The sequence below is a fragment of the Aythya fuligula genome, chromosome 1 (genome assembly GCF_009819795.1).
Source record: "Aythya fuligula isolate bAytFul2 chromosome 1, bAytFul2.pri, whole genome shotgun sequence".
NCBI lineage: Eukaryota > Metazoa > Chordata > Aves > Anseriformes > Anatidae > Aythya > Aythya fuligula.
Window position 1 is genome coordinate 44,963,383 of NC_045559.1, and position 24,380 is coordinate 44,987,762.

A 24,380-nucleotide genomic window follows, 5' to 3' on the forward strand; every position below is an offset into this window, starting at 1 on the left:
CAGCTTTTCTTCACAAATCATCAAAGAATATCCTGAGTTGGAAAGGACCCACAAGGATCACTGAGCCCACCTCCTGGCTACACATAGGACCACCCAAAAATCAAACAGTATGTCTTAGAGTGTTGTCTGAAAGAACTCTGTCAGGTTTGGTGCCTTGGCCTTTTCCCTGGGGAGCCTGTCCCAGTGCCTGACCCCCTCTGGGTGCAGAACCTTTCCCTAACCCCCAGCCTGACCCTCCCCTGTCCCAGCTCCATGCCGTTCCCTCGGGTCCTGTCACTGTCCCCAGAGAGCAGAACTCAGCACCTGCCCCTCCGCTCCCCTCGTGAGGGAGCTGCAGGCCGCCATGAGGCCTCACCTCAGCCTTCAATGGAAGGAATCATTCTGTGAGACAGCCACAGATTGCAATACCCAACTGCACATACTCACGTTATGAGTTCAATTACAGGATCCCAGAGAGGGCTGAAGTTAATATAAAGCATTCCCAGTAAATACCGAAGAGGCACCTAGAATGGCATACGAAACCACCTTGTTGAGATGTTAAAAAGTTGAGATGTTAAAAACAACAGTTAAAGACCAACCAACCAACTCTAACCTTTCTTCTCAGAGGAAACTTTGATCAGAGAAATTCTCAGAAGTACTACCCATAATGAAGCGAAGTCACACACACCATCATTTTTTGTCTCACCGTTTCATAAGGAAATTTGTAGACTCCGTTAACTCTATGCTGCATTGAGATCTATCCCCTGTATCTACATAGCATGAATGTGCAAAAACCAGTTCTGCACAGCAATCTGAGGTACAGTTGAACTGACCTACAACCCTTCCTCACAAGAGCTTACAAGTCAAGGTAAAAAAAAAAAAAGATAAAGGTACTGTAACAGACATAAAAATAATAAATTAAAAAAAAAATAATCAAAACTTCCCACCAAATCCATGAACATCTAGGCAGTAGAACTGTGACCCTTCCAGCATCTAGCAAGTGACATCCCCATTGAGTATCAGCTCAGCCATAGAGGAGATGCAACAGACCCAGTTAGACAAGATTTTCTTCCTCTAGAAAGATCCAGAAGCTAAGCTCTCCAATGTACCAATGTTGAACCATGTTGAGGGAATGGCAAAGTCAGAATTTTAGATTTGCTCACAATTCACTTCTCCCTGGAATCACTTGCCTTCTTTGCATGATATCAAAAACTGATTAAACTGGCTGTGGGACATTTATCTAGATACCACCATTGTTTTACTAAATATTGAAGCAAACACATTAGTTCCACGGGTAACGGGAGATGAACTCTTATGAAAAACTCTACAATCGAAATGATGGAATAAGAACAATCTCTTGGAATATGGGAATGTGACAGCTTCCTGTTGACAAGGACTCACCTCCTGCAAAGGTCCACTTGGTATTGTAGACTGCACTATATCATATCTTAGTTTCCTCAAATGAAGAAGTTTCTCTCTGTAATCATTCACTGTTGCTGGCACGAGCTCTGCTTGGAGCAATATGGCAAATACTGACTGGAGCTCTCCTGTGCCATCACTCTGAACAAATAAGTTACAAACATTTTGTTAGAGTATCCTTTCTCATTGAAAGCTATTTCAACAAACTACAGTCTGAGCCTTTTTTAACCAGAGAACAAAGTCAAGGGGCTTGCTCTGCTTACCACCACCACTTAGGTATCAGAACTCGCATATGTGAAAACATTAGGGAGCAGTGGGTAAAAAAACACATAACACTGGAACATGAAAGCACAAAATCAGAGGACAGCCTTTGGTAGAAAAATGCTTTGTTTCTGCAAAGCAGGAACCAGTTCACAGTCATCAAAACCAGACTGATTTGAAATGTTAAGTGAGAAGTTTCAGCCCTACCTCAATCACTGTAGAAGGTGGATTCTCAAAATGGTTTAGAATTCGGACAGTCAATAGTCGGACCTGTAAAAAGTGGGAACATACGTCAGAAACATGTAGGAGAATGCAGGTTACATATGCAGACACATACACAACTACAGAGAGGTTAATGTCTTGCACAGGAGGCTGATTTCACTAGGTTCCTTCAAGGGTTGAGAAACAGATGAGCTCCTCTAGTCTAGCAGGAAATTCAGAATGAATACATTAGGCTCTTGCTCCAAGTCACTTCTAGGGAAGAGGTAAGTGTCCCTGGGCTAAAAGTTAACCTCTGTAAACTCATGCCCCACGGCAGCCTCTTGGAAATGGACACAGCCCTAAACAGATGCTACAGAAGTAATTGCTTTACAGTCTCACGTTTCTTCTTTCAGGCTCAGTCTACTCAAAGTAAATTCTAAAATCCAAATCATCTTGCACGTGCTCAAAACAAATTACCTTAGAAATACCAGTGGAGATATTAGGCTGCAACTTCTCAAACAACTCCATTAGGTTCCCTTGGGAAAGGGGCTCCTGGCAACCACACAATGCCAGTCTTGTGTAATACAGATCAGCCAACAGCAACGCAGAGGGGTCTGATGGAAAAGCACTTAACCAAAAGAGTGTTTTATTAGCATACAGAGGGTATTGCAACAATACAGTCATTTGAAAACAAGGCAGTAGTGACAGTAACAGTATTATGGGAAAAATCCACAACTTCATACTCTACTGGCACCACCGGGCCTATCAAGCTGGGGCTAACCAGTTGGACACACACACAGACAGCCACTGAAAACAGATCTGCATAGGTCTGCACGTGCAGCTGCTGCTGCCAAGGTGACCACTTAGTAATCAACTTCAACGGAAAAATAATTCAGGTTTAGGTGGGACACCAATTCTACCATTAGCAGGAATCTTGCCTCCCCACAGGGAAATCTTCTGCTACCCAACAACTCTCACTCCAAGTGGGATTCCCACCCCCAGCCCAAAGCTGGCAGAAAAGCACTAGACTGAAGCTCCCTGCCAAGACATCCTGCTTGATCTGGGCAAGCTGCCTTATCTCCATCACACCTCAGACATGGGCACCATGTTTTCCTAACTGAACAGGATGTTTTGAAGCTCAAGCTACCAAAGACTTGGAGCTGCTCCATCACAATAGTGATGGAAGATGACAAGTTCAACAGCATTTGCTGGAGAAAGATCAACAATCTCTCTTGGTCCCTCCAGCCACTCAGTTAACATGTGCTAATTTTAAGCAGAAAGGAGTTGTAATAAATAGAACTGAGCATACAAAATCTAATCCAATTGCAGAGCAAGCACACACATAAATATGTAAGGACACAAGGGAATCCCAACACTGCCAACAGACTGTCAAATCCCAGCCTTTTGACACAACTCAGATTGCACTGTTACTCTCCCTTTTATTATTATAATGTCACACACAGTTACTAAATGTAGTGCTCTACATTTGCAGTGTAGTGTAAAACACAAATGTAGTGCTCTAAATATTTGTGCTTACCTAGAAAGCAACATATTTGGCACACTGCTCTTCAGCTGGCTAAGAAAGCTTTGGTTTGCGGAGAAAATGCCACTGAACTGGCATACTATTTCTTTGGTTTTCTAAACAAACAATGGCTACAATGTTGCTACCATACGTAACCACAATACCTAAGGCAAATGTTGGTACAGGAGAACATGCGATCAACAAGAAGACATTTAACGTGCCACTACGTAAAGGGCAAGTCAGCTCTTTGCCATACTAAGGAAAATCACTGAGGACCACATAACAGGCAGAGTTTACTTACGTCACCAAGTTCTTGACACGCTCCACAGGTAACAAATGGAGTATTTCAGAAGACTCTGCCAAACTGAGAAGAGTACTTACAGCTTGGCAGGCCACAAACAGGCTTCCTGGAGCAAAGAGAACAAGAACAACCTGTATATTTACCCAGGTTTCACTGACTTGTGTTTGCATGGTGCTTGACCATCTTGAAATGGCTAGAGTCACAGAAATGAGTAACATGTGGATCTCAGAACTGGTATGTATATTTTCTAACCGTTATCATAACCCATAAAGGAAATACTTCTCTGGCTATCAAAGTAAACGTGTACTCCAGCAAGCCAGCATTGAAAACTATAAGCATCTCCCAGCTTGCATCTGCCTCCATCAGACCCACATACACAGGAAGCAGAGGTCTGGAGCTAAGTACTATTGTAGGAGTCTCAGACAGCTTTATGCTACAAATGGCTGTACTGGGCTTATGTGGCAAAGTTTTGGTAGCCGTGGGACTGCAGGAGTGGCCTCTGTGAGCAGAGCCCAGAAGCTGCACCTTGTCAGATAAAAGCCAGCTCCAGTTGGCTCCAAAAGGGACACAATGCTGGTTGGGCCTCTGGGAGAGCAGACTTAAGAAAGGGAAAAACACACGCACCAGCAGCTGAAAAGAATGAGAAAATGCGAGAGAGAACCAGCCCTGCAACCCCCAGGGTCAGTGCAGCAGGTGCTCCAGGCAGGCAGCAGCAGTTTCCCTGCGGCCTGTGGAGAGGCCCCTGGTGGAGCAGGCTGTCCCCCTGCAGCCCATGGGTCCCACATGGAGCAGATCTCCACTCTGCAGCCCCCCCATGGGTGGAGGAGCCCCCGGTGGAGCAGGTGGATGTGGCCTGGAGGAGGCTGCGGCCCATGGAGAGCCCCCGCAGGAGCAGGCCCCGGGCCGGAGCTGCAGCCCGTGGAGAGGAGCCCACGCAGGAGCAGGGGCCTGAGGGGAGCTGCCACCCGTGGTAAGGCACGCGGTGCCATGTGGAGCAGGGGCAGAGAGTGACTGCGAAGGAGCAGCAGAGACGAAGCGTTAGGGACTGACCCCAGCCCCCATTCCGTGTTTCCCTGCACTGCTCAGGAAGAAAGAGGTAGAATATGGTGGATGGGAGCAGGGGAAAGCATTTCTAGTTTACTTTCAGCTCTCACTGCTCTAATGTAATTTATTGCCTATTGCTAACAGACTAATTTCCCCAGACTACGTCTATTTTGCTCACGACATTAATGGGTGAGGGACCTCCCTGTCCTCATCTCAACCCTTAAGCCTTTTTTCATCACATTTTCTCCCCTGTTCTTTTGAGGAGGAGGAGTAAGAAAGCAGTGTGATGGAGCGTAGCTAGCCGCCAGTGTGAAACCACCCTAACAGCATGAAGAAATGAAGAAAAGCTACCCAAAATAACATGAATGAAACACTCAGAAGAAAAAATACATATTGATGGTATCATTCAGGCACTTTTAAACTTTGACAATGTGCTGTATGAGATCTTCAAAGCTGTCCCATACACTCAAAGGCTGAATTCCTGTTAGTGAATGGAAGGTGGGTTTGTAGAGTATCGTTAGAGATAGCATCCCCTTCCTAAACCTCCAGTTTCCTTTGGGGATGGAGGCCTCCCAAGCAGCACAGGTCAGCCAAAGTCCTTCCAGGCAAGAAAGGGGAAGGGCTGTTCCTTTCCCTGCCATTCTTAAGCTGATAAGTGGGTTTTTATAAAAGATAATTACTCTCTCCTTTGTCTCTTCCCTAGCAGAAGAAATATTGCTCCTGAGCCAGGCAAACTGAGGGGATATCTTAAAAGATGCAACTTTCTTACTTGCTGACAGCTGCCATGAAAAAGAAAGGGAAGTGAGCATTCATTTCCTGCTTATTACTTTGAAAAATCTCCTCCAGGGTGCTTAATTCTTCAAGTATTTGCAGAACCCAGCTCACTATTAGCCTCAGTTCCTTAGAGAGAGGAGAAACTGCAAGTAGTAGCAGCATCACAGAATGGTTTGGGTTTGAAGGGACCTTAAAGATCATCCAACTCCAAGCTCTCTGCCATGGGCAGAGGGATGCCACCCACTAGATCAGGTTGGCCATGACCCCATCCAACCCAGTCTTGAACACCCTCCAGGGATGAGGCATCCACAGCTTCTCTGGGCAACCTGTTCCAGTTTCTCACCACCCTCACAGTGAAGAACTTCCTCCTAATGTCTAGTCTAAATCTATCCTCTTCTAGTTTAAGACCATTCTCCCTTGTCCTATCATCATCTACCCCAGTAAAGAGTCCTTTTCCATCCTTTTTATATAAGCCCCTTTTAAGTATTGAAAGGCCACAATGAGGTCTCCCTGGAGCTTTCTCTTCTCCAGGCTGAACATCCCCAGCTCTCTCAGCCTTTCTTCACAGGAGAGGTGCTTCAGCCCTCTGATCATCTTTATGGCCCTCCTCCAGACTTACTCTAACAGGTCCACATCCTTCCCGTGCTCTTATGCACAGCTCAAGTTACCAAACAAAAGTTGTGGTATCTCAGAAGGTTAGGTGCAGGAAGGAAGGCAAGTAGGTTCAAGATGTTATGTCCAAGCAGCTAGAGAAGATGTGCCCAAGATAAAGACAGCATGCGAAGTATTTTTAAACTGTGAAAGTTGTTATAAACATCTTAGTCTTGAAGGAACCAGATAGATTCATCAGAAAGTTTTATTGTCATTTACAAGGCCACATATCATAAACTTAGTGGTCACCTTCTTTTGTTCTTGCTTGTTAACAGAAGGAGTGGGAGAGCAATATAATGGTAGCTGTCCCTTCTCGTAAAATCCACAGAGGGAGTTTATGTTCGGGGACATATAATTTCTTTACAAACCATATACAGCATCCCAACTGATGTTTATAATACTTAGAGATGAGCCATGCAGCTGTGTAAGAAAGGTTCTTATTTTAGCCAGGGCTTTTAAATTATGTTTGACCGTGTAGTTTGTGGGTTGATACAGTGTAGCGAACTAAAACTGGGAGTTTGTTGTTTTCTTTAGAAGGACTTGATCAAGTCCTGGTCACATCTTTTTTGATGTAGCCCAGGATGCAGTTGGCCTTCTGTGTTATAAGCGTGGGCTGCTGGCTCATGTTGAGCCTTTTGAACACCAAAACCCCCAAGTTTTTCCGCAGGATGAAGCTTTCTGCCTCCATAGAATAAGGGCAGAGGTTCTCAAACTGTAATCTGCATTGCATTTGGTAGTAGTAAACCTGTGCTGAACAAAGATAGCAGCTCTCACCTCACGGTGAAGGCATCTATATGATCAATAGGATAACTTCTATACAGGCAGTTAAAACTAAATAGTTCCCGGGGGAATTGCTATTGCTCTGTCCCAGTTCCCAAACCTGCACTTCCAAGTACTTCCCTACACTCCCAAGCAACTGCAGAAAGCCATCCAGCTCTGGGACTTACACTTTGCCTCAGGCTTGAGAGGCCAGGAAGATGAAACAGGGAGCACAGGCTGGGGTGTGCCTTGTACATGCAATGAGAGGATACTGGAGTCCTACTAGAAGGTAAAGGAATTGTAGAGATCATGGAGCTGAAGAGAATGCAAAAGATGAATAATTGTCCAGAAACACTAGTTTGGGAGAAGGGTGAGGAAAATCAAGCAAGGAAGTGTAGTATGGAGCAACAGGAGACAGGAGTGTAGGACCGACATTACATTTGTTTTATTTTCTTTAGGAGCAAAGGAGGAAATGGCAGTTAAATCAAAAATGACCATGCTTGACAAACACTGGAGAGGAAAAAGCAACAGAACTTATCAGTGGATACAGCTAGGAGTGTTATTGAAGAGATTACAGAGGAGGAAGGCCAGGCTCTAGACAAGCCCTTTCAACCCAAGTAACAAAGAACACTAAACCTGTGGCATTCCAGCACGTGTTCATACTTTGTCACGAAGCCAAATACTTGAAATCTCTATGACTATCAACTGCCCTATAATATGTGAGCTAAGCTAAAAAAAAAAAAATGTTTCTGGCCAGAGACAGAAGACAAACAGTGGGGTCACGGTGACCACTCACACCTGAAGAAGTTACATCATTTTATCACCAGTGCTGTCATTTAGGGCAGAGATGGTAACATCCCGAACTTTGCACTATAGGTCTTGAGTAGTCTAGTTGGCACTTTTGAGTCAACAGTCTCTCCCCTTCACTTGACTGCTTCAGTCTGAATCTTATTTGGCAGGATTTCCATTCTTTTTTATCTCACTTTTTTCTTTTATTTCCTAATTTTCTTGGTCAAGCCTTGATTTGGACAGCCTGCCCGTGACTTTGTGGAACATCTGCCACCCCATTATGACCACCAACAACGGCAGAATTGTTTCCTAGAGAGCATTTTGCTTTTCAACTTTTACTGAACTGCTCAGAACATTTGTATACAATGCTATTGCTATTCACTTTCATACTCTGTGTCACCAGCAAAACTACTTAATTTTTTTTTTTTATGTTTCAACAGAAAGCAAATGAACAGGAAATAGCAGTAACTGACCTTTGCAGAGGGTTCCTTTTTCAATAGCTGCAAACAGACAACCTATAAAGCTTGTCACAGAGGGCAGGATGATTTCTTTGTCCATTGGTCTGTTCAAAATAAATGGGAAACCTTTAGTCTCTGTGTTACACTTGCACCTAGACACACATGAAGACCTCCTTTCACATTATCTCATGTTAAATGACAGAGAGCTCATCCCAAGTTTGAAATCAGTAGCAAACATTTTTTCTGTTTCCAATTCCCAAGTCCAACTCCTTCTCCTATACAAGAACACAGTAATTATTGAAAACACCACTGTCTAGAAATTGTGCTTAAAATACAGAAACCAAAATGTATCAGGAACATCTCTAAATGCCAGCATACAAAATTTAAGGAGCACGTAATCAAGAAACTGACATTCTATTCCTGACTTCACTACTGAACCAGTATTTCCACACAAATATTCTCCACCTTTTTACCCCAGTTTCCCCAAACTGGGGTTAGTAATTCTTGTGCTTCCCTTACTAAATTGATTTCTAACAGATGGTGAACTAGACAGTACTACAGGACCACATGGAAGTAGTACCTTAGGATATCCCTTACCTAATATGTGGCAGTATAACCAAGGCAACCCAGGGCTGTGAAAGGTCAGTGATGTCTTCATTTTCTGGTAACTGGATTAAAGACAGTACATGATCCAGCACTGGTACTTTTGCTTTTCCTCCTTGTCTTTTGCTTGTTTGTTGTCTTGTATTAGAGCTAAAAATAAAACCAAACTTTTTAGTAACCCACAACTGCACATTAGAAATCTTTCCTTTTCCTCGTGTGATATCTAAATTGTGTTGGTTACTTCTAACAGAAAAGACTAGGACAACCCAACGCATTTTTTTTTTTAAAATGTCTTCCACAGCACAAAATATCATCTACACATATAGAGCACAAAACATGGCCTGTAATAAATGTTGGGTCTTAAAGTACAAATAGTATTTCTAGAAGGAAAGACTAATTCTCAGCTGGACACCCTCACAACTAAGAACATGAGAAGCACCTGAGATTTGTCTCTGTGATTGTCAGCATGATTACAGTTTATTAACAACCTAAATACTAGCAAAGACTAATGGATGACACAAAATAACCTGTTAGGTAACAGTCTAGTGTCTTATCATAGGCTGAGCCCAAATCCAAAGTCCTATCTTCAGGCAGAAAGGATTAACCTCATACTGGAACATATCAACAGCAGTACCTCACACCCCATGGGCAGCAATCTTTCTATTACACCCAGCACGTGCAAGACCACAGCTGAGAAGCTCCATGAGCTCCACCCTTCAAGAAAGAAGGTAACAGAAAGATACCATCAAGAATGAGTAGAGGTTTAAGGAACAGCATTTATGAGAGAATCATCAAGTAATTAGGATGAACTGAGTACTTTCAATGTTTTTGATAGTCTGTTATTTGTAAAAACTGTATGTAAAAAGGAAGAAATAATCTGTTCTGTGTTCCCTACGGATAAGATAAGCAGCAATGGATTTAATCGGCTGCAAAGGAAATTTATTTAGTTCAGACAGTAGAAAACCTGTCTGATTGTAAATACAGCTAAGCAGTGAAATGGTCTGCAGGGACAGCTTGGGAATCTATGGGATGGGAGCGTTCAAGAACAATTTAGTCAAACATCTTTCTGTACTGGTTCAGGATTTTCTAATTCCATCTGGGGCATGCAACTCTTCAGATGTCTCCCAGCCCTAAATTCTATCACTGACATTGCAGGAGAAATATCGTCTCAGCTATATATTCCAGATCACTGAAAATAAATAAATAAATCAACAAATACAACAAGAAAATAAAAGCAAATTGAATTGTGGTTGTTTTTTTTTTTTGACTTACAACCTTGAACCTTGACACTTCCACTCTGTTAAGTTGAAATGGAAAGAAACCCACAGAATGGGCTGCTTTTAAGGAATACAAAATCTTACATAAAAGACAGTACTGGTCACCACTCTCTGCAGGCAAAGTTTTGATCTAGAGTGATTGGAACACTCATTATCAGTAGATTTGCAACTGTCATTCTGTGCTTGACCATGGTCACTCAAATCTTTCTAAAGAGGTTTCAGAGGGAAAGCAAACACTTCGCTGCAACCAACCTAGCTTTGCAACCAGAAGCAGTCAAGCTATGCCAGCACAATGCTGTGTTGCAATAATTAATTACTTGTGGTAATTAGTACCGGGTAACCTGTGGTACCCAGCTGTACTCTAAAGTACTGCTTCCCAGCAAGCTCCAGACAAGACGTATGCGTACATGGAAGAAAGATGAGGCACAGACAGGAGGTTACTCTTGATGAGGATCTGAACTGCAGAGTTCACAATAAAGTTTAACTACCCAAAATGTAGCATGCATTTTGGTGTAACAAATCCAAATCACATCTACTGCATCACTCACTAGCTTTTTGTTTGTTTGTTTCATTGTTTTGTTTATTAAATAAAAGCGATAACCTTTCCAGAACAGTACCTCTTCTCAAATCATCTCAGAAAGAAAAATGGGATCCTACTGTATCACTTCGCAGGCCTACAGCCATGCAGCCACATCTAGTGTTTGCTAAACTTGAGAAGTCTTACCTGACTGATGATTCAGTGAAAACGAGAGGATACTTTTCAAATGCCATTGAACCAATGGTAGGAGGCTCTGCTTTCACCAGAATGAGTTTAGCCAAAATTGCCATTGCCTCATCCTTTACAAGGGCATCTGTACCAGAGAAGCAATGCTCAATGTACTTCAGAAAGCATGGAAGAAAATGCTAAAGGGGAAAAAAAAAATAAATCAAGGTTTAGTAAGTCTTTGTCATCAAAACCACAAGAAACACATGACACCAGCTACAGAGGAAGCCAAATACACACAAATGAACTACCAACACATCAGATGTCTCATCTGTTCTGGTGCCCCAAGTCACCAACACAGAGATACCTTGTCACCCCAGCCAGGACAGTGATTTGATAGAAAAATTCAGTCTGCCCAAAATCCAGTCTTATCAGGACTTTCCAGATCCCCGAGTTTGCTTTCCCATCCCGCTCCTTTTAATTTGTTTCATTCCTCTCAGAGACCAAGCCTGGAACTGATGATATCAGACATCCCTTACTCTTCATTTCCACTTACCTTCTCCAAAACTCTTTCTCTTCACCCTATCCATAACAATCCCACACCTTTACTTTTCAGCGGACAAACTTCTCTCTGTGAACTAACAGTCTCTCCAACCCTAAGCATCGTTACCAAGTTCTAACACTATGACACAGTCAACCTCTTTTATTCCTTCAAGATCATGCCAAAAGTTTAAATAAACATCATGTCCATACATTGAAATGATTCAGCATACAAGGCAAATAAATATACTATAGATTTCCCAATTGTTGAAGGACTTTCCTGCTCAGGTGTCCTTACACAATGACACCTCACACTCCCTTTGGCAATAAAAATAAACAAAACGCAGAAGAGCTTCCACCTACCCTCTCAAATTGCTTCATTGTAAACATCGTTTCAGAGAAGTCCAAAAGGAAGCGCCACTCAAATTCACTTCTGAATACCTGCAAGATGCAAATCGCAGGTTGACAGGAACATATTTACAAGAGACATTTTATACTTAAGTCTCCATTATCCATGGGACATATTTTCTGGTTTATCAATCAACCATGCAGTAACTCTCAGACACCCCGCCTCTCTGTTCACAGACAGTTTCCAGTCACATCTCAGGTACAGAAACAGCACAGCCCTTTCAACAACCCCTGTGGGATACAAACTAGCTCCATGCAGAGATAGCTTAGGTATCTCTTTAAAGTGATGTGGAAAATGTAAACTAAAGGTGTAGTACTGCAGCACACATGCATTGCTAGAAAGAAGCTTAGGCCCAGAAGATCTTTGGTCTCTGCATTCTTCCTGTATACCTCCCAGCACGCAGGACCACACCTGAGGTACACACAACCATACCTAGCTGCACCTCAGTGGGGGAGCCAATCTACATTGTTCTGAAAGAACCAATACTGGAACAGTTCCTGACTGCACGTGGAGTTGGTGCCTCTCAAGGCTGAGGTGTGCAACATGGAAATATGCACCCAGAACTCCTTTCCCAGACCCTTCAGGTTATAAGGACAGCTTTAAGCCTCCTCCAGCTTAACAGAAGCCCACACAAGTACAGTCAAACGTTTGAAGGATCACATCTGAGCAAAACTGGACTCATGCCACAGGCAGAACCAATCTTACTTCAGCACAAGCCAACACTGAAGTCCACGTGAAACGTTTTTAAAGAATTGTTAACAGCCTTATTTTCCCATTGCAAATCCTAAGTGTTCAGCAGCTTAGTGGGAAATGTACTTCAATGTTCAACCAAATCCAACTCACTGACTGGCTTCAAAATCTAGGTGAGAACATGCTCTCCTCTCTGTTCTCCCTCCTTTCTCCACAGATTCTGTAGGTGTTCAAAGCAGGGCCTGTTTTTCATTGCAAATATGTCTGCCATAGTAGCAGCATTATAGCACACTGACAGACTGTGCAAGACTCTCAAGGAGTCCCAAGACCACAGCAGGCATTATTTTAGGCATTTTACAACTTCCCTCTTATCAGTGCAAAAAACCTAAAGGGAACCTTACAGTCTGTTGCCCAGAAGTGGAATGTCCTGAAATCATGCTGCTGTAGGGAATTTGGACTCTGGAATTTCTACTGTAAGAAGTCTTCGTTACCTTCTCAATAGCTTCCTTGGTCAAAGAATCAGGCAAGAAAACATTTTCAGCCAGTAGTAACGCAGAAATTGCATTCAGCAGGGTCTTACAGCAAGATGGCAAGAGATCGGATGTTTGTAACAGTTTTATTAAAACCTGAAACAAAAAAGAGAACTGACATTCATGCATTAAGACATGGTGATTGTCTGGTCTGAATGACCTACGTGGTCTCTGAAAGAGGAGGACACGGTGTTCTAAGCTTCAGCCCACAGAAATGAACCCTACTTGTTCTATCAAAATTTGAAGGCATTAAATCTGTATTTGAACCCACAGGGTAAATCTGGTGGAACTTCACCACCATAGATGCAGGTCTTGCTTTCCCCCACAGTAGCAGAGATTACGGCACAGCACAGCCTCTATGCTCACCTCATCATCTTTCTTTTCCCCTTGCTTATTTAAAGGACTACACCAGCATTACACGATAGTGGAAAACTTCCATGGGACTGGAGAGGTAGCAATACTCCCAGTAAATCTCTCTGTTCACTTGACTCAAATCGTAAAACTATTAATGCAGCAGGAACATTTCAGGATGCTGCAGCTGACCATACCTCTTCCAGGTTTAACTGATACTTCTTCGGCAAGCCATACAAAGTGATGGTTTGACCTACCTGACAGACCTTTTCAGGCAGTGAGACTTTGGATCCATTTGCATGTTTCAATAGGATCAGATATGCTTGCAGAATCCTTTCCATCTGCTCTGAAACCATACTGCAGTTGGCCTTAGTTATTTTGCTCTGCAAGTCTAAGAGTGACTCCTGTTTAAAAAAAAAGGAAAACAAAATGATTCAGATAAATGATCAGACCCTGTTTCACTTACTGCTATTTGAAAGCCATTCTAAAGTATCACCATTTCATCAGACCAACAAATTACTGCTGACTCCCTCACTCATGTTCAACAAACTAAACCTTCCAGAAATACCATGGGATTCCCATTTTGTAAAAACAAGCATCCTGGATTCCTTGGACAGAAACATAAATACCTGCCAAGATAAGGTGAAAAAACTACAAACCAAACATGGAAGAGAAAGAGGACTCTTCTCCAAACCCATGATGGTATGAAAGCACCAGCTTCCACTGGAGATCACCAAAATTTAAGTGCTTTTATACTTCAGCATCCTTATGCTAACATGGATTCTGAGCGGCTACTCATATCATCTACATTATGTAGATAATGGAGCTGCCCTGGATCACTCTCATCCATGTCTCTTTCTGTCAAGAAAACGCAAAATCCTATCCTTGGTCCTATAAACTGAACCCAGTTTAGAGACCTATCATAGATATTGGCATCATTTTCCTCTGAGGATGATACTGAGCACAACTAACTAGCTCCCAAGGTAAAAAACAAACAAACAAACAAAAAAAAAAACAACAAGCCTTTTTAAATAGAAAGAGAAGTATGTCATCAGCCCCTAAGATTTCATCACAACTGCAGGTGACAGATTCCAGGATTAAAAAACATCCAGCGACAAACAGTTCTGTGTCTAATAAACAGTCAGACAGCAACTACTATCATACTGTGTGAGGTAGGAGGAACAGGATGGGATTTTCAAGGTAACTGTGGACAGTCACAAGTAGAGAGTTCCCAGTACCACACAAACTGGACTGTGTACCGAAACTGGAAGGACTGCCTTCAACTAGGTTTGCCTGACTACCATTTCTTCCAATCTTCCATTTCACCCTTCTGAGAAGCAAAACTCACAGAATATGTTGTCAACTGCAAGAAGTTTTAACATCTCTTAGCAAATCCCACTCCTTAGGAAGAAAACGTCTAAACGGCTATCAGGTAAGTAAAAACCCCATGCTAAGCCCTTGCTCATTGTTCAACATCACTCTGACTCAGCAGAGCACAGCCCATGGCACACAGCTCTACTCCCTCAGACCTCTGGGTGTAACCATGAAGAGGCAACATGGGAACATCCGGACTGAAAACAGCTTGGGATTTGCAACACTTGTCTCTGAGGCTTAAATGTGGCTCTCCAATTTCAGCCCAAGTCTTTGATGTAAAGAGAGCTGCAGCAAAAGGCTTCCCCTTCACCATCGCAAAGTGAGTTTGGAAGCACTAGTAGATTTAGTTTAGTAGTATAAGAAAAGCTTTAACCCCAGCAAGGGGCCTGCAATACCTGTCTCTGCAAAGGCAGACCCTACAAACCCTCCTTGCCCAGACGTGCGACTGAGCCCCAAGGCTCCCTTACTAATCACAGGGCAGCACAGCCACCTGGTTCACTCTGAACTTGCAAAAGAAGAGTGGGATTTTTTTCCATACACATGACACTGTAGTTAATGTTTCCAAAGGATGTAAAACCCAGTTCTGGTCTAATAGGACAAAAATAGTTTTCTTGGTAAGTGTGCACAGCTTTTTTTCAGCCTCTTGTGAACAGAAGAAAAAAAAAAAAAAAATGTAAATCAGTGTACCTCCAGACACTTGAAAACAATATCAAAATGCTCCTTATGGATATGCACTGCAGCTGATCTGATCATCTGCTCAAAGGCTTCTCCAACAGTTATCCATGGTAGTTCAATCTCCTTTTCAGTAACTGGCCCCAGCTTTACCAGAATTAACTTCACAGCCTGTACAAGAAAAGAGCATATCATACCCTTATACTCAGAAAATAAATCCAGCAATTCTGAAGTTTGTTAGAGCAAGATACTATTAAAATATTTTAGTGATCTCAATTCTCTCTAGAATGATTAGTGGAAAAAAATAGGCTATCACTTAATATCTGAACTGTTTTTAGATTCATCTGGAGGGTATAAAACATGTATAGCATTATCAAGCAGTACCATTTTAATATACAGAAATATCATATAGAAATGACAAAAAAAACAACCTTCCCATCTCAGGAAAGATTTTTAGACAGCAGCTTTCAGATCCTGTTAAATAACGAACAGTATGTTCATCACTAGGGATCTACTGAGGTGAACAAGGCAACACTCAATGGTTTCACAAAGCGCTCTATTACAGCAACATCTACACCAGCTATCTTTTTTTCTTGTCTTTACCGTCTCTGCACAAGAGTGGAACATGTTTCGAACACCCTTGCACATCTCAAAAAGTAGTTGTCCTACACCTTCCACCTTCTTAGGGTGCTCCTCCAGGTCACGGAACATCAAATTGAAGAGAGCATTTTTATCAGAAACCTACAAAACACAAGGATAAAAAAAAGTCATCTTCTATTCAGAGTTACCAGGTGAAAAGATGCAATTAAATGGCTCTACAGCACCACATTATTCTTCTAGTCCTGTGCCTTTCCACATCAGTTCAAACTCACTATTTCTGCGACCACCAAGGAAACTCTAAGAAAAAGTCACCTATTCAGTAGTTACAAGTCCTCTTGCCTAAATGAACATGGGCCTACTAAGGCCTATTGCAGATGAAATACGGCCTTTTGATTACTCTTACGATTTTAGAGTTAAGCATGTGCATAAATGCACCACTAAATTGGTCCCAACTGAAACACAAAGGTCACCACTCTGGCATGGAAAGAGACATGTATCAGCTGAAAGCAGAATGCAGTCATCCAAAACTATAACAACACCTGGGAATACTGCAAATATTTCTGACCTCAGATTCTGAAACCCTCTGTGCCTGAGGACTTCACTCAAAGTTCAGCAACTTTGGAAAACAACTAAACAAATGTGCTTTATTAAGGTCTCTCAACTCAGGCCAGTAACAAGGATACACAAATTTGCTAATCATTCTCAGGAATTCTGGTTTTTGTGTTTTTTTAATTAAAAAAAAAAAAAAAACCAAACAAACAAAAAAAACAACTGCTGTCTTTCCTTACTCCATGAAAAGCTACTGTTTGGCTTTAACTGATCTGCCTGTGAACATTAAATAATCTGATTTTCAGGAGTGCAAAAAGGTTGTCACAATAACTTTTTCTACAAAGGCTTTAAAGCATTATTGAAAAAGCCAGTGAGAAAATATGTATTTACAAACCAAAGCCTCCCTTTTGCAAGATGACCCATTTGGTTTAACTATTTTTAAAACACAGAATGCTAAGGCCTCTATTTGCCATTGCTGATACGAATTACATGACATACTCAGCAAAACGTTCACTGAAAATCACAACTCAAGATGTGCAGAATGCCAATTCAGGCCCTGTAAGCTCTCCTTTACAGAGAACTTATTACATATTGAAGCCACAAGCCACCACAGAATGGAGAAAGAGTCAAGGTACAAACACCTCACTTACCTTTCTCATTAGAAAGACAAAACTTTCAGCAGCAAAGTTTCTGATGTGAAGCTTGTGGTGAGCCAGCAGGGTGCTGTACAGGCTACAAAGACACACAACAATAAACTATCTTAAAGGGAACGCAAGACTTACCATCAATTGTTTTAAAAAATTATGTTTGCAGCTTACATTGTCATGTCTTACAAACACCAAGAATCTGTCCTCCTAGAGAGGGTAAATACCTTCCTCAATTCCATTCCTTCCCACCCTCCAAGTGTAAAGAACAGTCTTGCAAAGATCAAATGATAACACCAAGCTTAAGCTGCAGACTAAATACCTCAAACAGCTCTGGATCCACACAGATCCAATTGCAGCATCAAGATTTTCAACAGATACATTCAGCAACACTAAGTAAAAACAAAGTTGATTTGATATACCAGATTTCTACTTCAGCTGAGCCAACAAGCTCTCTTGTGCATGTAAATTTTCCAAAGATACAATTTAGAGGGGTGACAAGTATTTGCAGTTCTCTGGTAAATATCAGTAATGGTTACAGGTGGCTCAGCACATGTTAAGTGCAGAGAGTGATGCCTCAGATTCACAGCCAAACAGATGTTTTTGCAATATGCCTGACAACTTTTGTGGGTTGGGGAAGAAATCTGTAACCCATCTTTTGCTCCATCTGCTCTGAATTGAAAGACGGAAGGCTTCTAGTAAGAAGCAACATGGACCCACTGACTATGACAAAAATAAAATAAAATAAAAAAATGCTACCAGAGTAGCATAACATTGAACAAGCAATCATAGTGGGCCAGACCACAGGTCTGTATTCAGTATCTAGCAGCAGCCAGAAGCAGGTGCCTGGGAAAAGTTTAAAAACAGGGCAAGCACATACAAAACCAGCTTTTAGCCACCTGCAGCTCAAGGACTTCTCAAGCCAGAAGTGGTTCCTATGCATTTGGAAATTCCCTCAAACTTGGTCAGTTTCCCTGTGAGCTTATGCCAACCTTCTACGTGCGCAGCATCCTATGGCAAGGAATTTCACTGCATACAAAACTGTGCACTGCTTGTCTGCTTTTTCACTAAACAGACAGGAAGAAGTTAAGCACATAAAGGGCAAAATGCTGCAACAGCAGCAATTAAAGACTCAAAGGAGTCCATTTAATGTCATTAACTCTAGGAGTCTGCAATTGGAAAAGACAGAAATGATATAAATATGACTGAGTTACTTGACAGGCACCCAAGAGACCTGTGCAGAATTTAGACTTGTTTAAACTGTCATTGTCTTTCTGAGTTTTGTCTACCCAGCTGAGATACCTGCTTTCTCTCCTATCACCACTTGCATCCACCACACCAGGAGAAAAGAGGGCCAAACACTCAAAACTGCAGACCAACCTGTATCCCTCCTCCAATGCAGTGCACGTGCAAGACAGGGGGATCTCAAAGGAGCTGCGTATGATAACACAGCTCACAGTCTGTTTCAGAAAGCAGAGAAAGCATGCTAACAACTATATACTGAAGCATTAAGCCAGATATTCATCTGGAACTGGCATTCCTATAGCATTTAATAACTGCTGATCAAGGCAGACTTTAAACACAGCCTTTACCTGTATATGTTACTTATGTCCTTCACCATCAATCTCCACAAGTATTTGTAGAGATAGGAAAGAGAGGTAAAAGCCCATTCCAGCAACTCTGTGTCCTGTGTATCCAGTAGATTGGTGATAGCCAGGAAGAAGTCATTGAAGTGTGGATAGAAATCAGCCTGGAGATCTCGAGCCAGCTGCACCACTAGACTGTGTTTCAGACAATACAGTGTTAGTTTATTTTAAAATAAGCCAGTAAGAACCTAGACAAGCATTGCTTGCAATCTAGCACAATCTCTTTGAAAAGACGGCATCACTCTTGCTTCTCACTTTTACTTAAGTATCGTCGTTCACAGCTACCTATTAGATAAGTTTGAAAATTCAAAATACTTCGAGTAGGTAACATTAAACAAGATACAGATGATCAATGTCAACCAAAGCATTTTTTTCTAAAGACTCAGGACCGTGAATCTCTAATAGATAAATGCCAATTACCTAATCCCATTTTGGGCATCTCATTGCTATACTTCTTTCCTCATGTACAATAAAGAAAAATAATACTCACAACAGAACTTGAATTACTTACTTGTAATACCTTCAGATTTCTGACTACATTGTGTCAACAAATACTTACTCTAATAAGGGTTGATAGGCAAGACTGCCTTTGACTTGCAAATGTGTCTTCAAGCTCTGCACAACAGTACTTTGGTAATAGACGAGCTGGTTGAAGGACTGGCATTTGTTGGCCACTTCTTTGTAGAACTGCACTGTTTAAACACAAAAAAGAAACCATGAAAATTCTAGTCCAGTTCCTGGTCAACATAAAGGAAACTAAAAACTAATAGCTCTCCAGAGCCCAATACAAAATTCAATGAATAGAAAATATCCCAGGGAGCTCTGGATGCAGAAGTTTTTACAGTTTAGGGCAAATATCAACAAATAAAAATTAGGTACCAAAATGCTGAGTAAGGTTCAGTTCCCTCCATTTCTGTAGTCCTTCAAAAAAGTAGGTTTCAACCTCCTGTCAAAGACAAAATAACAGTTTGTCAGCTCCTGTGAAAACAGCCTGTAAATATGAGAGGTTTAAATGAAAAGAACTACCAAGTGCTTCAAACATTTTATAAATATCTTAAAAAACTGTGATGACTTCATTTCAAAGGGTGCTGTGGAATTTGCCAGAAAATAAGACTTCTGTTTCTATGTTCAAAAAAACATTTGAAAATATTTTCTGGTGATAGGCCTCATTTACATAATTGTTTTTTAGACTTCTGTTGACTGGCCTTCATAATCTAAGATGCTGAACCACAAAGCACACAGCACAAACACTGTGGGATTTCTTTTGGCATCATCACAGCTATCGAATGGGAAGTTCAGAAAAACAATCCAGCAGACCAGGAGGCTATAACCTGCTAAAGACCTCATTCAGTGACGATCTACAGGACACACGGATGATCTTTAAAGACATGCACATGCTGTGACTATTGCAACTGCTCAGCATCCTTAGGTCTTTGCAGGACTGGACCTAGAACTGCTGACAGCGCCATGTCTTCTATGCTCAGAGGCTCACGAGCTACATGGAAGTGATCAGAGTGATGCTGTCAAAGAGTCCCTATGCCAATACTGTGAAATATTTCAAGAAACGAGGAACAAAGCAGGAAATGAGACTCCAGAAAAGGCAACTCTTCCATGAGCTTCTTTGTAATTCCCCCCCCTCCCAGAGAAGTTTTTAAGTGGATATTTCAGGGAGTGTGGCTACTTGTGTTGTGATCTGAGATCCTCTTGCAGAAAACGACCGCTGTCGCTTTTCTCACCTCAGCATAACTTCCAGTTCTGTCAATCCGGTGAATAATATCAATATTAACATTACTTAAGCGTTCCGAAAAGGTGAGAAACTGTAAAACAAAAGGACATACGCGTTTTTGCTCTGTTCTCAAAACTTAGGAAGCCCTTCTTAATAGCATGCACACTACAGACAAAGAACCTGCTCCTGAAGGTGGACTATCAGATCGCACTAATCAATCTGTAAACAACTCAATTCCGATCTTAATGCAAAAAAAAGAGCTCACGGTACCAATGAAGGAGAGGACGTTTGTAACTGAAGAGAAAAATTAAAAGCCCACCCCACAACACATTGAGCCGCCGGCTGCTGCCCGTGCACCAAAGGGCCCAGCGCAGGGAGCCCTTAGGACCATGTGTCCCCAAAACATGGTGAAGGCGATGCAGGAAGATTTAGCCACCTTCCCCCAGATGCCCAGCGGTGGGTACGGCTAAATTCAGCCCCCGTGTCTCCCCCAGCCCCGTGTAGGTGGCACCGCCGCCCCGTTACCAAACCCTAGCGACCCGGCGAGCCGGGCGCTCACCCGGTGCGTGTTCCCCGACTGGGGGGCCGAGGGCTTGCCCGGCATGGTGGCGGCGGCCACACGTGCGGCACTACTCCCTGGGCGCCGCCATGCCGGGCAGGGCTGCTGGGAGCAGGGGGAGGAGAAGGAGGAGGAGGAGAAGGAGGAGGAGAAAGAGGACCCGTCGGCGGAAGGGGCGGGTGGAGGGGTTGGGGCTGCCTCGGGTCGGGGTTTGGACGTGTCCCGCCCGACCCGGAGCGGAGGGGGCTTCGCTGTGCTGGCCGCGATCTGCGTCTCCCTGAGGAGTCTGGCCCGAGCTCCCCTCCGTTTTTGGGAAATAGCGACAGACTGTCACGGGCAGATAGCGATAGGGCAAGGGGGAGTGGTTCTAAACTAAAAGGGAGATTAGATTAGATGTTAGGAAGAAATTTTTCACTGTGAGGGTGGCTTGCATAGCTGGCACAGACTGCCCAGAGAAGCTGTGGATGCCCCATCCCTGGGGGTGTTCAAGGCCAGGCTGGAGGGGGCTTTGGGCAGCCTGACCTAGTGGAAAGTGTCCCTAGGGGGATTGGAGTTAGATGACCTTCAAGGTCTCTTCTAATCCAAGCCACTCTATGAAAGCAGGGAGGAGGTTCTAGGTAGATGGACACAACTGCCAGCTAAGCAATGATGGCAGGGGATGAAATCACAGAATTGCAGGGGTTGGAAGGGACCTCAAGAGATCATTGGGTCCACCCCCCCTGCCAAAGCAGGTTCTCTAGAGCATGTTGCCCAGGTAGGCGTCCAGATCGGCCTTGAATATCACCAGAGAAGGAGACTCCACAACCTCCCTGGGCAGCCTGGTCCAGTGCTCTGTCACCCTCACTAGAAAGAAGTTCTTTCGCATGTTGGTGCAGAACTTCCTGTGATCCATTTTGTGGCAATTGCCCTTTGTCCTGTCCCCACAAACCACTGAAAAGAGGTTGGCCATATCCCTCTGTCTCCCACACCTCAGGTATTTATAAGCATTGATAAGATCCCCTCTCAGTCTTCTCAAGGCTGAACAGACCCAGGTCTCTCAGCCTTTCCTCACAGAAGAGATGCTCCAGGCCCTGTATTGTCTTAGTGTCCCTCCACTGGACTCCTTCCAGGAGATCCCTGTCTTTCTTGTACTGGGGAGCCCAGAACTGGACACAGTACTCCAGCTGAGGCCCGACCAGGGCCTCACCTAGTTGTTGCCCCCCTGCTTCTAGTAGACTTTTATCCAGAGCTCAAAAAAGATAAAGAAAAAACCAAAACAAAACAAAAAAAACACCAAAACATCCCAGGCAAAGTAAGTGTAAACTAATGCATCACAAATAACTATGGACTGATATGCTGACAGCATGCTGCTGTGCTCACAAAAGTACCAGGGCCTGTGGGAGCTTCTGGCTGTGGTTGCAATTACGGAGGTAGAAGGTGTGGGCTAGGGAGATAAGAGGTGAGCTGGAAGTTGATTGAAGCTTTGGTTTGGGCAGATGCATTATGAGCAGCCCGGAGCTGTGTGTCATCTTGTGAGGCAGCTGACAGGGCTGGGCAGTTTGCTTTTCCCTAGCCTGCCTGCCCTGCTTGTTAGAGGCAGCTCGAGGCCACCCTGAGCAACCAGGCAGGCAGATACTCTGCAAGCCACCAGGCTGGAGTTGAGCATGGCTGAAATGCACGTGGGGACCCACTGCTCTGAACACACCTGACAGGTTAAGTGCTGCCAGGTGTATCCAGAAAAGCTGCCCAGGGGCAGGCAATAAGCTGTTAACACGATAGCCATCTGGACAGGCAGGGGAGTGTGCTCACTTCAACACCTGCTCCCAAAGAACCACAGGTTTTGGAGCTTGCTCTTCTATGGGAATAATAATAATAAAAAAATAAAATAAAATAAATAAATAAAGACTGCTGGCATTTGCATTAAGTCAGAAGAGAATGTGTAATTTAGGCACTGGAATTTGAAAAGTTCAGCTTGAATGCCTTCATCCCAAATATCTCCATGGCAATATGCACCTATGAGCACGTGGACAGGTCTAGATCCGCAGAAGAACTTAGTCACCAATATGCCACTGTTTAAGTGTACAAATACCTCTCTGGCTATGGTTAGTAAATTCCCCTAATATGCTCCTAATATACATATTGTGAACTTGCGGAAAACAATCCACAAGATCTTTTTTTTTTTTTTTTTTTTCCTGTTATGAACAGCATCTTAGAGTTGTGCAAATTCCTGGGATGCATGTGCTCCAAAATCATCCAGGGGTAAGAATCACCTCTACCATTCATGGAAAGCATCAAGGAGAAGAGCTCAGATGTGCTTTGCCTGTTGCAGAAGAGGCATCAACATGAATAATAAAAGATGTTAGGTGATGTTTTAAAAAATTACAAATGCTACTTTATGTTTGTAGGCTGTCAGCTTTGCAGAAGAATGAGCCTGGCTAGCCCTGCAACCACTGATGTGTGTGAGAGCTGCCTGAAGAACTGATGGACTGCACTTCAGCCAGCACTGTGAATACAGTGCTTGGAGATATATCTGAGTGAGCCTCTGGGGAGTAGGTCAGGTACCGAAACCATTGTGGTGATAGCAGTAGTGCTGAAACTTCAGCTGGAAGGGTTCAGTGACAAAAGATCCCTTGTCTGCTTCTGCATGAGCAACATCTAAATTAACAACATCCTGCCTACAAGAACTCCTCTGACTGCAGTGCCTCAGGCCTTAATCCTTTACATTTCCAGGAAGAGATATGACTCTCCCACCTTTGGGCAGGCCCCAGCTCCAACACCCTGTGATTATATGGCAGGCCCAGCTGTCAAACAGTCTCTCCTTCAGAAAGCCATGCTAACTATAAGCAGATGGCCTTCTGGAGTGATGGTTTATTGGTAGTAATACCTGCAGAGGCACGTAGTGGAAACTTCTAAAACAGCACGTGTGTGTCTATCAAAGTAGTCACCTATGCAGATCTAACTTCTTCAATCACTTGCTGTGGGCTACAACCTGACAGTAGTACATCAGCACTTCTGGAGCCGGTCTAAGATTCCTATTGTCTTCTCCATTCCTGGGCTTTTTAGTCCTGCCGTCCAAAATTTATTTGCCTGACTCAGCAAGAGCAAGAACCACTGTGAAGACCCAAAAGCATGTTTGTCCTCTGGAAACATGTCTTACTTTGAGTCAGTGTAATGCTTTCCAGGTTGTCTTTTTGTTTGTTTGTTCTTTTAAATCAGCACTGTCAATTTAGACTAATAATAGTAATTTGGATAAAATACCTCCGTATTTAACTCAGGCTGGTCTCACAGAACTCCTCTTGCAGTTTGCAACATTTACAATGCACCTGTCTGTCTCTTCAGGCTCCCTTTTTATTCAGAGGAGATCTAGACA

At 43.0% G+C, this 24,380-nt stretch overlaps 1 protein-coding gene across 1 annotated transcript in view; it reads right to left on the reverse strand.

Annotated features, from left to right (window-relative positions):
- Window positions 1-21,123, reverse strand: part of UTP20 (UTP20 small subunit processome component) — a 65,500-nt gene extending 44,377 nt beyond the window's left edge. Inside the window, exons 1-19 of the mRNA XM_032185746.1 lie at window positions 21,032-21,123; window positions 20,483-20,563; window positions 19,626-19,692; window positions 19,306-19,438; window positions 18,693-18,881; window positions 17,107-17,188; window positions 15,911-16,048; window positions 15,323-15,478; window positions 13,519-13,665; window positions 12,872-13,006; window positions 11,645-11,722; window positions 10,763-10,941; window positions 8,756-8,911; window positions 8,174-8,262; window positions 3,684-3,789; window positions 2,338-2,488; window positions 1,867-1,929; window positions 1,381-1,539; window positions 427-503 (exon numbers count right to left, since the gene is read on the reverse strand). Coding sequence (XP_032041637.1) covers window positions 427-503; window positions 1,381-1,539; window positions 1,867-1,929; window positions 2,338-2,488; window positions 3,684-3,789; window positions 8,174-8,262; window positions 8,756-8,911; window positions 10,763-10,941; window positions 11,645-11,722; window positions 12,872-13,006; window positions 13,519-13,665; window positions 15,323-15,478; window positions 15,911-16,048; window positions 17,107-17,188; window positions 18,693-18,881; window positions 19,306-19,438; window positions 19,626-19,692; window positions 20,483-20,563; window positions 21,032-21,076 — 2,231 coding nt within the window. The 5' untranslated portion in view covers window positions 21,077-21,123. The remainder of the gene's footprint in view (window positions 1-426; window positions 504-1,380; window positions 1,540-1,866; window positions 1,930-2,337; window positions 2,489-3,683; window positions 3,790-8,173; window positions 8,263-8,755; window positions 8,912-10,762; window positions 10,942-11,644; window positions 11,723-12,871; window positions 13,007-13,518; window positions 13,666-15,322; window positions 15,479-15,910; window positions 16,049-17,106; window positions 17,189-18,692; window positions 18,882-19,305; window positions 19,439-19,625; window positions 19,693-20,482; window positions 20,564-21,031) is intronic.
- Window positions 21,124-24,380: the final 3,257 nt, after the last annotated feature.